Source organism: Myotis myotis, unplaced genomic scaffold (genome assembly GCF_014108235.1).
Source record: "Myotis myotis isolate mMyoMyo1 unplaced genomic scaffold, mMyoMyo1.p scaffold_m19_p_6, whole genome shotgun sequence".
NCBI lineage: Eukaryota > Metazoa > Chordata > Mammalia > Chiroptera > Vespertilionidae > Myotis > Myotis myotis.
The window spans coordinates 22,349,545-22,368,324 of NW_023416368.1; the positions used below are offsets into that span (position 1 = coordinate 22,349,545).

General features: G+C 41.9%; 1 protein-coding gene across 9 annotated transcripts in view; it reads right to left on the reverse strand.

Moving 5' to 3' along the window:
- Positions 1-1,343: 1,343 nt before the first annotated feature.
- The window catches only part of FBXO38 (F-box protein 38), a 54,161-nt gene continuing 36,724 nt past the window's right edge, over positions 1,344-18,780 (reverse strand). For 2 of the 9 annotated variants that reach the window (XM_036312307.1, XM_036312309.1), the window contains exons 13-21: positions 18,082-18,261; positions 15,855-16,589; positions 9,886-9,986; positions 9,573-9,675; positions 5,386-5,552; positions 3,985-4,130; positions 3,266-3,369; positions 2,658-2,771; positions 1,344-1,905 (exon numbers count right to left, since the gene is read on the reverse strand). In XM_036312307.1, coding sequence (XP_036168200.1) covers positions 1,727-1,905; positions 2,658-2,771; positions 3,266-3,369; positions 3,985-4,130; positions 5,386-5,552; positions 9,573-9,675; positions 9,886-9,986; positions 15,855-16,589; positions 18,082-18,261 — 1,829 coding nt within the window. In that variant the 3' untranslated portion in view covers positions 1,344-1,726. Of the gene's footprint in view, positions 1,906-2,657; positions 2,969-3,265; positions 3,370-3,984; positions 4,131-5,385; positions 5,553-6,382; positions 6,518-9,572; positions 9,676-9,885; positions 9,987-15,854; positions 16,590-18,081; positions 18,262-18,780 lie in introns of those variants that run through there. The other 7 variants (XM_036312306.1, XM_036312311.1, XM_036312305.1 and 4 more) reach the window with 7 other exon arrangements.

Genomic DNA, 18,780 nt, shown 5'->3' on the forward strand with positions numbered 1-18,780 from the left:
TGGTCAGTGCGCTTAGCCAGAAGCCAGGCTCATGGCTAGTGAGTGCAGCAGAGGTGGCAGGAGCCTCTCCCGCCTCCAGGGCAGCGCTAAGGATGTCCGACTGACGGCTTAGGCACACTCCCGAGTGCATGAATACTGGGCCTCTAGTATAGACCATAATTACATATTCTAGTCACGCACCACTTAACGAGGGGCTTACGTTCTGAGAAATGCATCATCTGGCAATTGTCACCGTGCAAACATCAGAGTGCACTTACACAAATCCAGGTGGTACAGCCCTACTACTGCAATTGTACGGACTAGATTTTCCTAGACCGGCAGCCCAGGGTTGTTTACACCAGCATCACCACACAATTGTTTTGTGCAGGTTTCAGCCTATCAGTAACCAGTGTTGTGGTTGGACCGGCCCTTGTGGTCCTTCTGATTGCAAGAGGGCCCTCAGCAATAACCATCAGGTGAACTTGGAGATGAGGTTTATCACAAGACCCGGAAATCACACAGCACACTTGGGGCCACATGGCAAGTCCAAGGGTGGAAAGAGCAAGGGGCTGGGGTTCTGCTTTAATTGGGCTGGAGGGTGGGGGCCCAGGGTTTCAAGGGCTCATTCTTTATGGTGAATTTAAACTGTAAGAGCAGGAATATACAGTGTGGGAAGACAAAAATCAAGTAGCCCAAATGGTCAGTTACTGGTCAACCAAGATCTCAAAAACAAAGGCACTTCAGAGGGAGGATGCGGCCTGGCTCCTAGACCTCATCCCGTTCAGCCATCTTTGAGATGGATGTCTCTGTAGTCAGGGCTTACACTGTGGTAACGTGTTGGGCTAAGATTTTACCAGATGGCCGACATCACCAGGGGACGGGAATGTTTTAGCTCCATTATAACCTTATGGGACCGCCAGAGCACACGTGACTCGCTGGGACTGAAACATCATTATACAGTACATGATTCCGTGAAAAGTTTCTAAGATTTCTCCCCCACACCTCCAGTTCAAAGCACATTCCTTCTCTGCATGGTATTTGCTATTCTTCTTGACAAAGAGGGAGTCAGGTCCAAGGCAAGAGAAAAGTTTTTAGCAAACTTTTATTTTTATATTCAAGATAAAGCATGTACACAATTGAATGTGGAAATAAATAACTAGAAATGCTTTGGAAACTTTCCCATTTCTCTCTCAAAACTGAGTTGTTTTATAAACTCATGAGTCTTTTTACTTGATTTTAAGAAATATGGCAACTATAATACCAAGAAAGAAAAAACACCACAATTTTGTACAGAAACATGTAGCCACCTCTGACTATAGGGTTTCAGCTTAATAGTAGCACAAAAAAAGCACACAAGACACAAAGACTCTTCAACAGATTTACTCAAACTGCTTCGCTCGAGAAGAAAAGGCACAGATTTAAGGGGGTGACAATGATTATGAAGAATATAGTAAATGGAGGCTCAGCCAGTGACTTTATAAACTAAGTCAAGAAAATGAACTCCTTCCAATGATCTGCCTTCATTAAAATGAACTTTTAAATTAAACTGTATAAACATATGATATACAGTTGGTACTCGGGAAGTGTCTTTGTATAGCTCCTTATGTACAAATCTTTGTATACAACTTCAGTGCTCCTTATACATTTCCTGTAACACACTGAGCCGCAGTCCCGAGTCCCCAGGGCCTCTCTGGCAGCTGTACGGCCCCTGGCTCTGCCAAAACAGCAGGGAAATAGGAGGGACCAGTCAAATGTAGTCATCTTCAACCGGCTCTCCATTGACATCACAGTAGTGGATAAAAATTGCCACCACTCGCTGAAACACCCCCTTCTTCATCTGACGCATCTCTGAAATTTCTTCTCCGATTGTCTCCATACAGATGTCTGCTGACAGCTGCCCTTTCCTTCGAGGAGCATAGATGGTGCCTTGGAAATTAGAAAGAAAAGGGGAAACGTATTATTATCAGATGCATTTGGAAAGCCGCTTGATTAAGCTGGTCCATGAGATGTGCCTCTATACGGTCATGCACTGCCATTGAGAAAGGTACAGCTCCTGGACTGGGTCCCCGTCAGCTTAGTTACATGCCCCATTTGATGCTAAGGCAGCACACATGATTAAAGGCCGGGGTGGAAATGCCTAGAGAGACTAAGTCAGTCACAGACATACATGGAGCTTTTAAAACCCATTTACTCATAAATTAGTTTTTTAAAACATCCTGCAAGTAGATATTCTAGTGTGCTAACAACCACAACTTCATTCAAAATGTCCTTCAAGCCCCTCTTCCCCCTCCTGAACATCTCCATCTAAATCCTAAGTTCCTACATGCTACCTAACAAGGAGCTGCTCATAAGTAGCAAAAGAATAGTCAGTGTGACTGGAACACATTTGAAATAATATAAGTGACAATAAGGAGTAACAACATTATAAACAGGAAATTAAAAAAATCTAGATAGAAAAATCTGTCTGAAGGAATCCTTCCCACCAACCTTCAGAGATCCCTCGTAAGATTATTTCTTGCTGGGAGAGAACCAAGCAATAACACAACACAAATTAAAACATTCACATAGGAAGTGAGTTAACAGCCACACTGCTCCCAACTCTCAAACGATATGTAAGTATCTAACACAGCAGGACACGCTCAAACCAGCAAACACAAATCAAGTCAGGTCATAATTACTTTCTTCATCATCTTCGAAATCATATCTGGCGAAGCTGTTGGGTTCTGCTGCCCGTAGTGATCTCAACCAGGGGAAGTCAGAAATCATGGAATACGGAGCGCCATCCACAACCCCTGGAAGGAGACATGAACAGTGCTACTGCTGTGGAGGCAACGACAGGGCAACACGCAGCATTCTGTAGGCAGAACGTCAATGTGCTTTTGTCCCTTTTTCATGGCTGAAAAAGCACTGGACCAGTTCTGGTTTGCTCCTACTTGGTCATGGGATCTTGCTCACCCTTTGCTTTCATTAAGCCTCAGTATTTTTCTCTCTATATGTATAAAATAAAGAAGTTGAAACAGGTGCCCTCAAGTCACTTCCAACTCTCAAACTATATCAAGTTTCAATTTTCTTCTACTCTTCGTTTGGACACAGTTTCTGATTACTTTAGGGATGGTAAAGACTCAGTCTGGGAGAGAGCTTTTACCTGGTTCCTGCTACCTGCAGACATTCAAAGCCTCCATCACTCTGCCTCACTGTAAGGATCCCATTCCTATCTTTGCTAAGGCATGTCTCTCCATCCAGTTAGTTAACAGCTCTTTAGCTTCCCAGCCATTTAACTGCTCACCTTCTAAAGTATAGATGTCTCGGCCCCAGGGGTACTTGGGGTACTTCTTCAAGTCATCTTCAGTTCGTGTGGCTTCGGGGAAGAATTCATACTTAATGAGCTCTCTAGAGGCAACAAGAAAAATCAAAAATTATAAATCTGGAAATAATGTTGAGGTGTGGGGTACAAAGGAACTGTCAAAATTGTGCCAGGCCTAGATTCTAATGAATATCTCAGAAATTAAATATTAAATACCTAACGGAAGAAGGACACACTCAAACTAGAGAATACATATCTAGTCAGGTCAGAAGAACTTTCTTCACTATCTTCAAAATCCTATCAGGTAAAGAAACCATTCTCCAATCAAATATCTTGTGTGTGGTGCTTAATGTTTATATATCAAAAAGTCTAATTTTCTGATGATGTAAAACATTAGTTTTAAGATTTTTTTTCCATGACCTTTTTTTCCATGCCCTAGGGTTAAAGAAATGAAGTCAAACGTTCATGTACAGTCTGTTCTTGGAATTTTTCTTTACATTTGAAAATAAAAAACTGCAGATACACATGTATGCTTTTTAGTGTAAGTCCTCATTCCCTCAGTTTCTCACATTACATTTCATGCTTCGGCGCCTTAAAAGCCCCATGAGATCATTTAAAATAAAGAATAAGTAGGACTTGTTTCCATGGCCCTCGCTCGCAAGAGGAACGACTGAAGAGGCTGGGGGCCACGGGTTACTTACTGATTGATGTTTGCTATGGTGTCCATCCAGCTGCGAATGCGCACCTTGTTCCGCACATTGGGAGGGTTACTGAACTCATGGATGATACAGATGTGGTAGGGGTAGGGGCCACTGAACAGCTTCTGCTCCAACGTCAGCGTGTCCACCTATGTAAGGAGCAGAGTGCACTGTGGGCCCAGGAGCAGAATTCCTGAGAACCCTACCTCCTAGAGCTTGGACAATCTTTCCTGGGACCTACATTTTAAAATCTTTGGCTGACTTGAAAATCAAATATCACATTCAGCCCTGAATATAGCTTGCCATGCTGGGGGTGAGGCTTAGCAAATTCTTCTGTCTTGCAAGCTCAGCGATGCACATTTCTCTGTTAAATAAATGCCTATTAAACAGAGCATCCAGTATTAGGTAACTGATCCCAGGAACCCACATCTGAGTATGTCCTTCACAGGCTCAAGTATTGATTGCATCATAGACTGAGTGTGCAGTACCAGATGCCCTATTCAAACTGGCTGTGGCCTATTCCAGCTGCCTGCCCCCTCGCAGCCTGTGCTCACACTGCTTTCTTCTCGTGGAACGCCTCTTCCTCACCTCTCCTTATGAAATCCCACTCTGCCATCTCAGTGACATTCACACCTACCTCCTTCTCAGAAAGACTTCAGGGAAGTGTCTTTTTCAGGCCCAGAATATTAGAGACACTCAACAAGCGGTTTGTTTGTTCAAATCTCTCTTCTGGGGCCAGACTCTGACACTGACTGTAAAGACTGTTTAATGATTCCTTTCAGCTTTCTTTACGCATTGAGCACAGTCTTACATATAATGCTCACTTTATTTTTTGTTTTATTGAGAGATAATTGACACACGTCACTGTATAAATTTCAGGCACACAGCATGTTGGCTTGGTTTACGAATATTATGAAATGATTACCCCAATAGGTTCAGCTAACATCCATAATTTCATATAGATACAATAAAAAGTTTACTCTTCATAATAATGAAAATAATGATTGCTACTACATGCCAGCAACTGCTCAGCACTTCACATGTCTAAATTAACCATCACAAGAATTAGATTTTTATTCTACTTTTACAGATGGAACTAAGACAGAAGTTAAGTAATCAGCTACAAGTCAGTGAACCAGGATTTGACTCAGACAGTCTGAAAACAGTCTTGTTGAGTAATAACTGCCCTCATCACAGAACTTGCTAAAAATCCACAAAACTCTAGCAGAGAAGCATGAATGAAGATCGGCAAAGTCTCTTAGCTAGGTTAAAATAATTCGGTAGAATCTAAAGAAGCATCACTGTGGGTTAAGCATATGAACATGCCAAATCCACAAAGGTTGAAGACGAAGAAAAAATATCACTGCAATACATGCGTCATCAAAAAGGGGCTGAGCTTGGTACCTGCTGCATTGGGCGTAGGTATATGATGCGGTTTCTCTCAGGAGGAATCCGTAGTATCTGGTCTAATACCTGATCCATGTTCAGTTTCTTGCATTGTGCATAGTCAAATCGGTTTACAAGTGGTGCATTTTCTACTTTTAAATGCTTCAGTACCCTGCACCTGGTAGCTACAAAATGAAAACAATGGTAAGTTCTACAAATAATTTATGCAAAGTAATAGAGCAATGTATAGCCTACTTGGAATCATCTTTGGAGGATTGGCCAACTTCCTTAGCATAAAATACCAGAGATGTAATAAACATCTTTAACAACGGTCACGTAATGTCACAAAGTACAACTGACAGTTATCACAATAATCTGAAAATGTGATTCCATCCTGTTTAAAAGAAGGTGGTCACCCATATATATGCTAGGGATGTTAAGGTACCTTTTCCTATCCAAGAGTCTACTGGCAAGGAATCTTAAGACCCATAGAATGAGTTGCCTAAACATAGGAATTATTCAAGAAACATTTACAGAAAAGAATGATGGGATATTAAATTCTAAAATATTATGGGTAATGATCAAATAAACCTGGAATAATTGACATATATTACCTTACAGTCACCCACAGAAAATGAGAAGAGTTGATTTTAACTCCCACCGCAGGTATAAAAGCAGAACCTTAAAAGACCCAGCAATATTTGTATATGTTGGTCTGAAGCTGGACAGGCCAATGTGGTTGCCACTAGCTACCGGCAGCTATTTAAATTTAAATGAATTAAAATGAACAACTCAGTTCCTACAGCACTAGCCATAGTTCAAGTGTTCAACAGTCACATGTGGCTGGTGGCTACCGTATCCAACAGTACAGGAATAAAATAGTATGCCACATTGAAAAACAAATCTCTTTCCTTTTTCCAATCTTAAATTTCAATCTGTTCCATTTTATCCCAGATTTAAACCCGGTCCAACTCAAGAGAAAATACTATTAAACTATAAGGCTGATATGCCTGACCTTAACTCGTTAAGGGCATCTTCTGTATCGCCTTTGACCAAAATGCCATCATTGTCCCGAGCAATCTGACCCTGTAATGAACTTGATGTTTGAACAATGAGCAAGTCTCCAGCCTTTCAGACTTGTTTCCTCCTTCTGTGACATGGCAGGAGACAGGAAAGGAGGAAAGACAGAAAGAGGACTAGATGGTGATAAGGGTTCAATGGTCTTCTGCTGTAAACCCAGAGGGCTAGGTTGGTTCTGATCTCACTTAGTCATCTCAGTCCCCCATAACTTAGCTGGTGTCTAGGGACTGAGCTACTTGTCTAAGGTCCTCTGTCCCAGGAGCTGAAGAACTATTTGGTTTAAGGGCAAAAAGCTGAGTCTGAAAGTCATGTGATCCATCATTAAGTTCACAAAAGATACAGGGAAAGTCAAGTGCAGAGAAAACCAGTCAGATTCTCAGAGCACTCACAGTAGAAAAAGGAATGAGAAGTCAACCCCAGAGAAGGGTTGAGAGGTAGATTCTCAGACCTCAGAGGGCAAAGCTGCAAGCACTGCTGTCTTAAACTAGGCTGGGTTCCCCTGCTGTTATGATCTTCTGAGCTTTTAAAGAGCTCCTGTTCTACTTTAGTAGGACACTACAATCTACACTAATAAAAGAGAAAAATGGTAATTGGCGTACGACGCTACCCTTTTCATTGGCTAATCAGGGCTATATGCAAATTAACTGCCAACTAAGATTGGCAGTTAACTGCCAACAAGATGGCGGTTAATTTGCATATGTAGGCAAAATGCAGGGAGGCGAAAGGGAAAGCAGGAAGAAGCCCCCTGCCACTGACAGTGATCGGAAACCCAGGGGGGAGCTAAGAGCTGGGGGCCGCCTTTGCCCTGCCCCCCATCCATGATCGGAGAATCAGGCGCATTTGCCGCCCTGGCCAGTGATAGCAGGAAGTAGGGGTGGAGCCAGCGATGGGAGCTGGGCACGATCTAAGCTGGCAGTCCCGGGAGCTAGGGGTCCCTTGCCTGGGCCTAAAGCGGAGCCCACGATCGCGGGGCCGCTGCAGCTGCGGGTCCCTGCTGCCCAGGCTGGACGCCTAGGCCAGAGGCATTAGGCCTGGGCAGGGGCGGAGCCTGCAACCGCGGGGAGCTGGGGGTCCCCAGCCCAGGCCTAATGCTTCGGCCAGAGGCGTTAGGCCTGGGCAGGGGCAGAGCGGGAGATCGTGGGGAGCTGGGGGTCCCCTGCCCAGGCCTGACACCTCTGTCGGAGGCCTCAGGCCTGGTCAAGGGGCCGATCCGGTGATTGGTGATCGGAGGGTGATGAGGATCAACTCCTCTAGCAGAGGCATCAGGCCTGGGCGGGGGGCCGATCCTGCGATTGGAGGGTGATGGGGGTCAACGCCTGAGGGCTCCCAGTATGTGAGAGGGGGCAGGCTGGGCTGAGGGACACCCCACCCCCCACACACACACCCAGTGCACGAATTTCGTGCACCGGGCCCCTAGTAGATTATAATTTACTAGAGGCCCAGTGCACGAAATCCATGCGCTCGGGATGGGGGAGAGGGGTGTCCCTCAGCCTGGCCCTCTTGCAGTCCAGGAGCCCTCAGGGGATATCTGACTGCCATCAGCTGTGAGCTTGGCTTCTGGCTGAGCAGCACTCCCCATGTGGGGGCGCACTGACCATCAGGGGGCAGCTCCTGCATTGAGCACCTGCCCCTTGGTGGTCAGTGCGCATCATAGCGACCGGTTGTTCAACCATCGGGCCGAAACTGGCTCTCCGACATCCCCCGAAGGGTTCTGGATTGCGAGAGGGTGCAGGCCAGGCCGAGGGACCCCACTGGTGCACGATCAGGGCTGGGGAGGGACGTGGGAGGTTGGCCAGCCAGGGAGGGACCTTGGGAGGGCTCAGGGTGTGTCTGGCCCATCTCACTCAGTCAGTCCTGATCGGCTGGACCCCAGCAGCAACCTCACCTACTGGTCAGAGCATCTGCTCCCTGGTAGTCAGTGCACATCATAGCAACTGGTCATCCGTCTGCCCCCTGGTGGTCAGTGCATGTCAGAGCGAGCAAGTGAGCAACCTTAGCATATCATTAGCATATTACACTTTGATTGGTTGAACGGCTGACCAGACGACAGGACACTTAGCATATTCGCCTTTTATTATATAGGATTAGATGTTTCAGGACCTTATTGGTTGGAACAGAGAAAAGTACCACCTGTTAAGGGTGAAATGAACCTAGGGTTCCCAGGTCTGGTGTTTTCTAGAATTCAAGAGAGTGGTTAAGTGTTTAAATGTTTTATTTCTCCTTTCTAAGATTCTCCTAGTTTATGACAAAATGTTTAGTAACAAGAAATGATTTTCTTGTTCTGTTTACTACCAGTATTACAGAAGAAGTGCAAAAAAAAGAAAGCCCCTAATTATTTTCTTTGCAATACTAATATAATAGAAATTAACATTTATTAGGCTTTTACTAGAGGTCAGACCCTCTACTGTATGTGCATATATTATGTACATATACATACCCACATATCAATTACTACATTTAACCTTCATAAGTGCTTTATAAGGTAAGCATAATCATGCATACTTTACAGACTGGGGAAAAAAAAAACCCACAGAGAATATATAACTGTCCCATGGCAAGATATGAGTCAGATCCTCACAATGTTACATGGATAGCTATCAAAAATATAATTTTGAGTGGAATGAAAAAATAAACAGATCATGTAAAGGACATATTATGTACCTAGAATTTTAAAAGCTCACACAAAATAATACCCTACTATTTGTTCAGAGATAAACATGTATACAAGCAAATACATGGAAGGCTATATATTAAATACACAGGCATAGATGGAGGGAGCCGGTGGGATTGGCAAAGAGGGGCAGGGCACATGGAACTACAAAGAAAAGCGGGGCTTGGAATAATGATAATAGGCCATGAACTGAGGTTAGGTTTAATCATGTCAACCAACTCCAGAGCAGTGAGGCACTCACGGCCCAGTTACCGCTTCCCCCTAAACATGTCCAACGTGACACAGATAGCACATGGCAGAGACAGGCCCCTCACAAGTACTACTGAGTAATTATCTGAGAACTACAGAACGAGGACAGAATTAGATATAATCCAACATAATGATTCCTTTATGAGTCCTTAATTCTTTAAACTCCTTCATGATGCTCTTGTATGACATGGGCTCAAATACATACCATGGATGAACATCATCTTGGGACAGTCTTTTAGCACCAGATCTGTGATTCCACAGTTGGTCATAGTGACTCCAACAAGATTTTTGGACTTTAACACAAGGACCTATAGAGGAGAAAATTTTTTAAGTCAGATGTCTTTTTCTGTACTTTCTTTGGAAAACTTAAATGTTTTCACTGGCACAAGTGAGAAGCCATTGTTACCAATTTCTTCTACTTAGAGTAAAAAAAAGTATATAAAGATGGAAACTTCAGTTCCTTTACATTATTCAGGACCCTGGCTGGCCTGAAAGGAAAGGGAGGGCTTTTTCTTCACCTGCACATGGTCATCCTCAATCACAGGATCACTGGTACTGGTAGACTTATCTGCTGTCCGCTTCCGCTTCATAGTATGCCGTGGCTTTGTTTTAGCAACCTCTAGAAAAAGCAAGAGGAACATGGTCCCCAATGGAATACAGTCAGACCACTACTTCCAACTGTTCCCAAACAAGATCGCCCTCCATTACCTCAAACACAGGATCCTTTTCATCCCTGGGGCATTCTGACAATCTAAGGAACATTCCCATCTCTAGTCACTCAAGCCATCTGAAATATTATTGGTGAATTAAACTCACCAGTTTCCTGCTAAACATCTGTAAGTTCTCGACTACTGATTAATACATGCATTTCAACGCCTGACATTTAGAGTGATGCTTTGTCTCCACCTGTTCAGTTTTATTCCATACTATTATCCAATCACCTCTCATTGCCAATGCCTCTGACACCATTAATCATTCTAGCTCCTTCTCCCAGAACAACTTTCCAGACTTCACTTTTGAAAATACTACCCATCCCTGAAAAGACCATCTCAAATGCTACCTGCTCTTTCAAATCACCTGGATTCCCAAACATTATATAGGGTTCTGTAATTCCCTGTATACCTGTTTTGTTTCTCCATTTAAACTAAAAGCTCTTTAAAGGCAACATTACTGTCTTATTTCATTTTTGTATCAATGTCAGCTATTAGCAATGAGCTAAAATGAACATTTATTGAATGAATGGCACTCAGCATTCACTGAATGAATGAATGCATTAGAGGAGCAGTCGCCAACCAGTGGTCCGCAGACCACCGGTGGTCCGTGAGGTCCGAAAGATTAGCAACCGCTGCATTAGAGATACGCTAAGTGAGATAATAATAATAATAGCAAATATTTACTGAGCACCTACTCTGTGTCAGGCACTTTTCTAAGGGTTTCTTACAACAGCCCTTTGAGAGAGATTTATTATTCTTATTTTACAAATCAAGAAACTGAGACATGGGAAGCTTGTGAAGGTGTAACTGGTAGAACCAGGAGCAAAACTCAGGCAATCACTATGTTAGAAAACTTGTAATCCTTTATCTCCCAAACCCTAGTTGGTAAGGCACTAACTCAGTGGTTGGCAAACTGCGGCTCGGCAAACCGCGGCTCACGAGCCACATGCGGCTCTTTGGCCCCTTGAGTGTGGCTCTTCCACAAAATATCACGTGCGGGCACGCACGTACAGTGCGACTGAAACTTCGTGGCCCATGCGCAGAAGTCAGTATTTTGTGGAAGAGCCACACTCAAGGGGCCAAAGAGCCGCATGTGGCTCGCGAGCCGCAGTTTGCTGACCACGGCCCTAACTCATTTGCTAGTATTGCTATAAAACATTTTGCTTAATTTGCAAAGTAAATATGATCTTAAATATGAGTTCTAAATTCATCTCTAAAACTTAATAAGCACATATATATTCTAAACAAGACATGGAAAGTCAGCCCTTGTTTCTGATATTCATTCTGTAGCAAAGGAGACACGGATAAAGTAAGATTGAGCTTCACAAATGAAATCCTATCATATTGCTTTCACACACCACTTCTAGACTACAACACTCCACTTGGTAATTCTTCAACTTCAGACATGAAAGATTACTAAGAAAGATAGGCAAACAAGGTGCCAATTCCCAAAGGCGTGGGGTTAGATGGGAACTCTAAAGAGTTAGTTCAAGTGTGTGTGTTTTGACATACCAGAACCTTTCCTCCACCATCTGAAAACTTTGTGAAATTTTACCATGCAAAACAACTGAAATCAGCTGCTTTGGATGAAGCTTAAAAGGGAATCCAAGAGTTCTTTCTACCCATCAAATTTCCTAAAATGACCCTGAACCCAAGCAAAGCCCAGGGGTTCTGGAAAAACATAAAAACTCTTGATCTAGGCAACCCAGTGAAGGCCGCTTTCCACAGTATTCCTGCAGGAACTTTGTGCAAAATCTAATTATCTTCATTAACAAGGCATCTTCTAAAGGCAGCATAATTCACGTAACAGACAAAATTCACACACTTGTTACAACCAATAATAGGTCCTGGTTCCCTCTCCCCAAACCACAAAAATGAAAGGGAACAAACACACAAAAGCACGTCTGTTTCCATTCCTTTGTGACAGTGTTCAGAAGAGAATTTTCTATTAGCATTATCCTTTCACAATCCAATTTTCAACTCTCATGTTCCTGGATCGCTCTCTCCCCTCCCCTTTAATTCATCAGAATATGTGGTTCAAAGTTAAATTTCCTGCTCTCCAGAGTGCCCACATTGGCTGTTTATGTTTTCTAAGAAAAGTTATAAGACGAAATCACACTTTATATATCGATAACCTTGAAAAACAAAGGCTTCCCAATGTAAAAGGAAAACAGAGTTCACCCTGTTATTTTCTTACACCACCTTCTTTGCGTAGGGGCAACTGTTAGTGATTTCATACATACATCACAGCGATTTTCAACCTTACTCATCTTATGACACACACAAACTAATATCTAAAATTCTGCAGCACACCAAAAATATATTTTTTTCTGACCTGACCAAAAAAAAAAAATGGGTATAATTCTGATTCATTCACACTAGATGGCTACTGTGTTGGTCGTTGTCATTTTTAATTTGACAATCTTAGGAAAAGAGGTCAGTGTCCCTATTTAAATAGGTATTGCTTATTTTAAAAATTCTTGCAGCACACCGGTTAAAAATCGCTGATCCACCAGCACCAACATACCTCAAATGATGGTTCCTACCACTGATTAAGTTCACAATTATTCACTGAGCCCCATTATTCTAGAAGCTGGGCATATGATAGCGAACAAGCAGACATTGTCCCTGCCCTCATAGAGCTCATAGTCTATTGGAAAGACAGTAAAACACGAATTACAACATAGTGTAGTTAACACTAGGTTAGAAGGTGCTACAGAAACACAACTGGTTTGCTAAAGCAAGCCAATCCAGTGTTAGGTGTCAAGGAAAAAAGTTAGTATTTTATGAGAATCATACCATATCGATCCTAAATGTTATTCTTTAACAATTCAATTAGTTATTTTTGTGATATTTATTTTACAAAGTATTATACAATGAGGATTAAAAAAACCTTACAGGCATTTATTATCAAAATAGGAATTCACAAGACAAATAACTATATTAGCTTCTAACATGGTTTCAACACTACATAAGGCCATAAATTGAAAACTTAAGTAAAAAACTCAAATGTTTTCTTTAAAGTAATTTTTTAAAAATCCAAAACACTCAATCAAGTTTGTTCCTTTATGAGTTGGATTTTTCTCCTTAAAACTTTTAAAGCATGATGGCTGATAGATATAAAAAACATACTAGAGTAAAAATAAGATGAAAGCCATCCAAATAATTTGTTCTTCTTTCCAAAAGATCTGGATAGTATTAAAAGCAGCACTTTGACATATCTCCAGAAAATTGTTATTGAAAGTAAATAATCAACCAAAGGACTTGTATACATGCATATAAGCATAACCAATGGACACAGACAGTAGGGGGGTGAGGGCATACGCTGGGGGGTAGGAGCATCTGGGGAGAGATCAAAGGAGGCATATATAATACTTTCAACAATAAAGAACTTAAATTTTAAAAAAATGAAAGTAAATGGACATTTGTATTGTGTGTAAAAAATATTAGAAAATAATTAACCTAGCCCTAACTGGTTTGGCTCAGTGGATAGAGCATCGGCCTGCGGACTGAAGGGTCCCAGGTTCGATTCTGGTCAAGGGCATGTACCTTGGTTGCAGGCTCGATCCCCAGTGGGGGTTGTGCAGTAGGCAGCTGATCGATGTTTCTCTCTTAACTCTCTATCCCTCTCCCTTCCTCTCTGTAAAAATCAATAAATTATATTTAGGGAAAAAAAGAAAAAGAAAATAACTAACCTACTATTTACACATCAGCTACATACATGAGAAGTTATCTCAAATAAAAAACAACACGATAACAAATGTAATTTACTTAAAAAAGTAAAAAGCGCTATAAGAAACCTCTTTTAAAATAATTCTTGGGAATTATTTAACCTAAGAAAAGGTTCTAGTCACAAAACAAGTCAGAAGGAAATAGTAAGAGGGATAGCAGAACACACACAAAATGAAGCAAAGCCCCCTATCTCCCTACGGTTAATATAAATGATCTATGTTAAAAACAAAAACAAAACAAACCAAAACTCCCAAAACAGTAACAACTATAAAATTTTACCAGGAGACATAAGACAAAATAGGAGACAAAGTAATAGTTTCCAAATAGGAAGGCTCAGTGCTGCAAAAATTACAATAATCTTTTCAATCAATGTAATAGAATTCCAAACAAAAACAAGATTTGCTTTTAGAGCTTGACAAAGTTATTTTAAAATACAACTCTAAAAAGTAAATGATAAAATATGACCAGTCAAAGAAATTTTGACAAAGAATAATGAAAGAGGATAGAGCAATGGAATAGAATCGAATGCCCAGAGATAAACTTAAGTGTATCAAAGGTACAAGATAAAAGAGCATTTCAAAATAATGACATGAGAATGGATGTCAATAAATAGTACTGACACAACTTGGTGACAATTTGAAATAAAATATCAAGTTAGTTCCCACAGATTAAAATAAAGAATTAAAATAATAAAAAAATAAATGAATAAACAAATACAGAGATGTGAACAATTATTTGAAACAGTTGTAGGAAAGGCCTTCCATAGCATAAAAACAAAGGGAAAAAACCATAAAAGTAAACACATAGATCTGACTTTACAAATGAAAAAAAGCTATCAACAAAAGTGTCCTAATAGGGAGTTTCTGTTTAATGGGGAGTTGCCGTGTATGGGGAGTTTCTGTGTATGAGCACAGAATTTCCATTTGGGATGATGAAAAGTTCAGATGGATGCTGGTGATGGTTGCACAACAATATGAACGTGCTTAATGCCAATGAACTGCATACTTCAAAAAGGTTAAAATGGTAAATTCCATTATGCATAAAAAATATCATAAAAGCATTTAAAATTCAAGCCAGTCATGACAGAACTAGTTTTTGCAAAGCATAATGAAATCTTCAAACAAAACTCATATATATGTTTTAATATGAGTTTATGCTACTATAAGAATTAGCACATAATTAAGTTCTCATATTTATCATATAAAAGCTTATTTTTGTTAGTTTAATTCCACATGATGCAATCAGGTCTACTTAGTATATAAAAAACATCAACTCTATGTCTTGGGGGGATTGTAAGATTTTGAAATTGAGGGAAACTTGGATAAAATGAAAATATATTATTATTTATTGATAGGTAACATGACTTAATAAAGACAGAGATAACTTAAAGATAAAGTCTGCTATAAATAGAATTATGACTAAGCAATGTGCTCACCCCACCCAACTCAATTCCTTAGTTTTCACATTATAAATATTAATGGAATTATATACATTTATGTTTGAGTATAACTTTACCAAAATAATCCTCAGCTAAACTACTTACCTGCTTATATCCTGGCAAATGTAACTAGAAACAAAACTACACTTCAGAAAACATTACTAGGTAACTACAGAGGCAGATGTAGGGGTATATCCATACATGTTCCCACAGCCCCAGCCACTTCAGGTCCTTACCTTCTGGCTAAGGTTCAAAACGTCACCCACAGTGAGACTTCCCTAGTGTGTGGGGTGGCAGTAGAGGTTATCCATTGGGGCTTACACATCAGAATCAGTGTTGTGTTTAGGGTCAATATACACAGTAATACTTTTTTCTTAGAAACAACTTCCTGAGTTTTCCTGTGTTGGATGCTTTACAAGCTGTTTTACACACCCTTCCCTCCCCCAATCACTGCTGAAAATTAGCTCAAAATCTGTAGAATCACAGAACACCAACATAGAATTCAGTTTGCCTCACTGGATTTATGTAGGAAAACGTATGGAATGAGCTAATGCCCTTCTCCAGTCCTAACCTGCAGTTGCTAGTCCTGGCAGCATTGTCATACCTGACTCAGATACCAGCGGTACATGGGAGAGTCTGCTCCTGGCCCTTGTTAGGGGCCTCCGAGGGTAGTCTTCATTAGACTGCACGTCACAGCTCTCAGGCTGGGAGCTCCCCCTCCTGTCCTCACCTGTAGCCCCAGAGCCACTCCCATTAGTCCTCTCATCATGTGCTGGGCCTGAAGACCCCCCTTGTGGCAGAGTCCTAAAGGAAAAGGCGGATCTCGTACCATCCGGGCCATTCACAACACAGGCTCGGCTGGTTGAAGGACGTTCCTCATCAGAACACCTGCTAGTTCTCCTTTGGGATTCCTGGGGCCTGTGACAGCAGCATCTGGGGCAGACAGAACTCTCTGCATCTCCCTCCTCCATGGCCTCAGAGTCCTCTGACCCAGCGGGGGAGCAGACACACTGCCTGGACACATCCACTTCTGTAGGGCTAGGCTCGGAAGAGCCGCTGCTGTTCACCGTCCTTACACAGTCAGGGCTTTGAGAAGCAGTGCTGAGTGAGCTGGAGTTTCCCACTGTGCTGGCGGTGGTGCTGCTGCAGCTGGGATACACATCCTTGTTTTTTTTCTTTTCAGGAATATCCCTAGCTGCTTTCATATCGGCTTTGATCTGCTCACTGGTGACCTGACAGCCTTTCTCACAGCTGCTTTCCTCGAGGGGAAACTGCTTCGATTGGCCCATCTGATGGGAGTTGTACCTCTTTCGAAGTGGAGTCTTGCCTTTTCCACTTACTGCTTATAGAAAAAGAAGAATGGCCCAAGGAAAAGAAAAGATTTCAGTACAAATTCTGGACAAAAGGCAAGAATAAATTTGGAACAGGAAACAATGCACACTAATTTTCCTAAAGTATAATGGTGACCACATCACTCAGTTACTCAAAAATTCTCTATGGCTTCCTAGTGCTTTCTAGGTTTATACTCCTCAGCTCAGCCTTCAAGGCTCAGTATGATCTGATTTCATACTTACATTCTATTCTTCTCCCCTCTGCATACATCCTATACCCCAGCCCAAACTTTTCCCCAACTATACCCCTGCCTTACTCCCTCGGGGCCTTTGTTCTCACCAATTCTTCAGCCTTGGACCTCTGTTCAATCTGTTCTGCACCCCCACCCCCAAAACCACTGTAATACATTCCGTGTGGTATTATTATACATGTTTCTGACCTGACACTTCAACCAGACTAGAGGTTCCCCAGAGAGATTATGCCTTACCCATCTCTATCCCTCATGGCATCTAACACAGTTCCTGGGGCACGGTAAGGCTCAATGAATATATAAAGGATATGTAAACAAATCATGTTTTATCAGGCTGGCAGAAGATCTAGTTTCTACATTCAGAAACTGAACTTTCTAGGAGATATAAGTTAACCAGCTGGTCACACTACTCCTAATTTCAGTTTCCATTAAAGCTCCTTTCAACCACAGTGTAAAGATATCGAATTTCTTAAAAGGCATAAAGTAAGAATTGTGTGATTAGTCAATGGTGAGTAAATTTCCCCAGTCTCAAGAACTGAGCTTTCCGTACACAGAAGTGTATATATATTTCAGGTTTTGTGTTAAATGTATAATGAACTAAGCATTCAAACATATAAAGGTGAGAGTACCCAAGAAAAAATGAGTGGAGAATTTTTAAAACCTCATCCTTTGCTGAAAGTGGTAAGCATATGGTTCTGAGAAACAAGAGGGAAGGAAAGACAAGGAAGTACGAACCTAAAAGTTAAGAGAATTATAGTTTTCTGGTGAAGCAAATGGCAGAAGGCTGTGGACCAGATTTGAAAAGAGGTAGGGGATTATAGGACCATACCCAAAAGGACTCCCCAAGCACCAAACCAGCCACCAACATTCAGTAAGCACAACTGGACAGGTTATGAGCTGGGGAATGTCTGTGTGCTCATTCCTCTGGATGGCTCATTGACTAAGCCCTCTCTAGCCCCTAACCCCCTGACATCTCCACTTCCTAAAAGCCTTAGGAGTCACAGTCCTCACGTCTTCTCTTCCCGGAGCCCCAACTCCACAATATTTTTGTTGTGCTCCACTCGCCCTAGACAGCACACCCCGATTCCACTCTCACTTGGGCTACTGCCTTTCCTGCTCCTGTCACATTTCGTAAGGAGATGTGAACTGCACCACAAGCCATGGTGGGACATCTGATATAAATAAAGGTCATGTGTGTCGGTTCTCATGACTCTCACCTAGTAGGTCGGGGCACGACAAAATCTCTCACCTGACAATTCCCTGGACTGCTCTGACTCTCTCTTTTTTTCTTCCCGCTCAGAGTAACGCCGAGTACCATTCTTAGGAATCCAGACTTCTTGGAGCTCTAGACTATCTTCCTCATCATCACTCTCTGAATCATGAACAGTAATTGGGGTTGGTTTTACTACACGCTGAAGCCCACTGGGTCCTAAAACAAAAGCACAGGAGTAAGTTATTTTTTTGCCCAAGAAAAGCTCTCATTCTAAGTACTGTTTCCAGGAACCTGGGCTCACACACATGCTTTTGTTCTATGGAGCCTCCCTTATCACTCATTTTAAGGGAATATACACTTGGATGAGATACTGTGAAAGCACTTTAACTCTAAAGCATTATATAAACATTAAGTATGATTAACATGTCAAAAAACTTTATACATTTCTAAAGACAAATTAAAACAGATTATATGGCCTCTCCCTACAGGATCTTCACTATTTGAAAATGTCACATAAGTCGCCCTGGCTAGTGTTTCTCAATGGTTACAATATTGGCCCATATACCAAAGGGTTTTGGATTCGATTCCTGGTCAAGGGCACTTACCTGGGTTTCAGGCTCACTCCGACCCCCAACTGGGGTGCATGCGGGAGTTAACCAGTCAGTGTGTCTCTCTCAGCATTGATGTTTCTCTCTCTTTCTCCCCCTCCCTCTCTCCTCTCCTCTCTCCCTATCT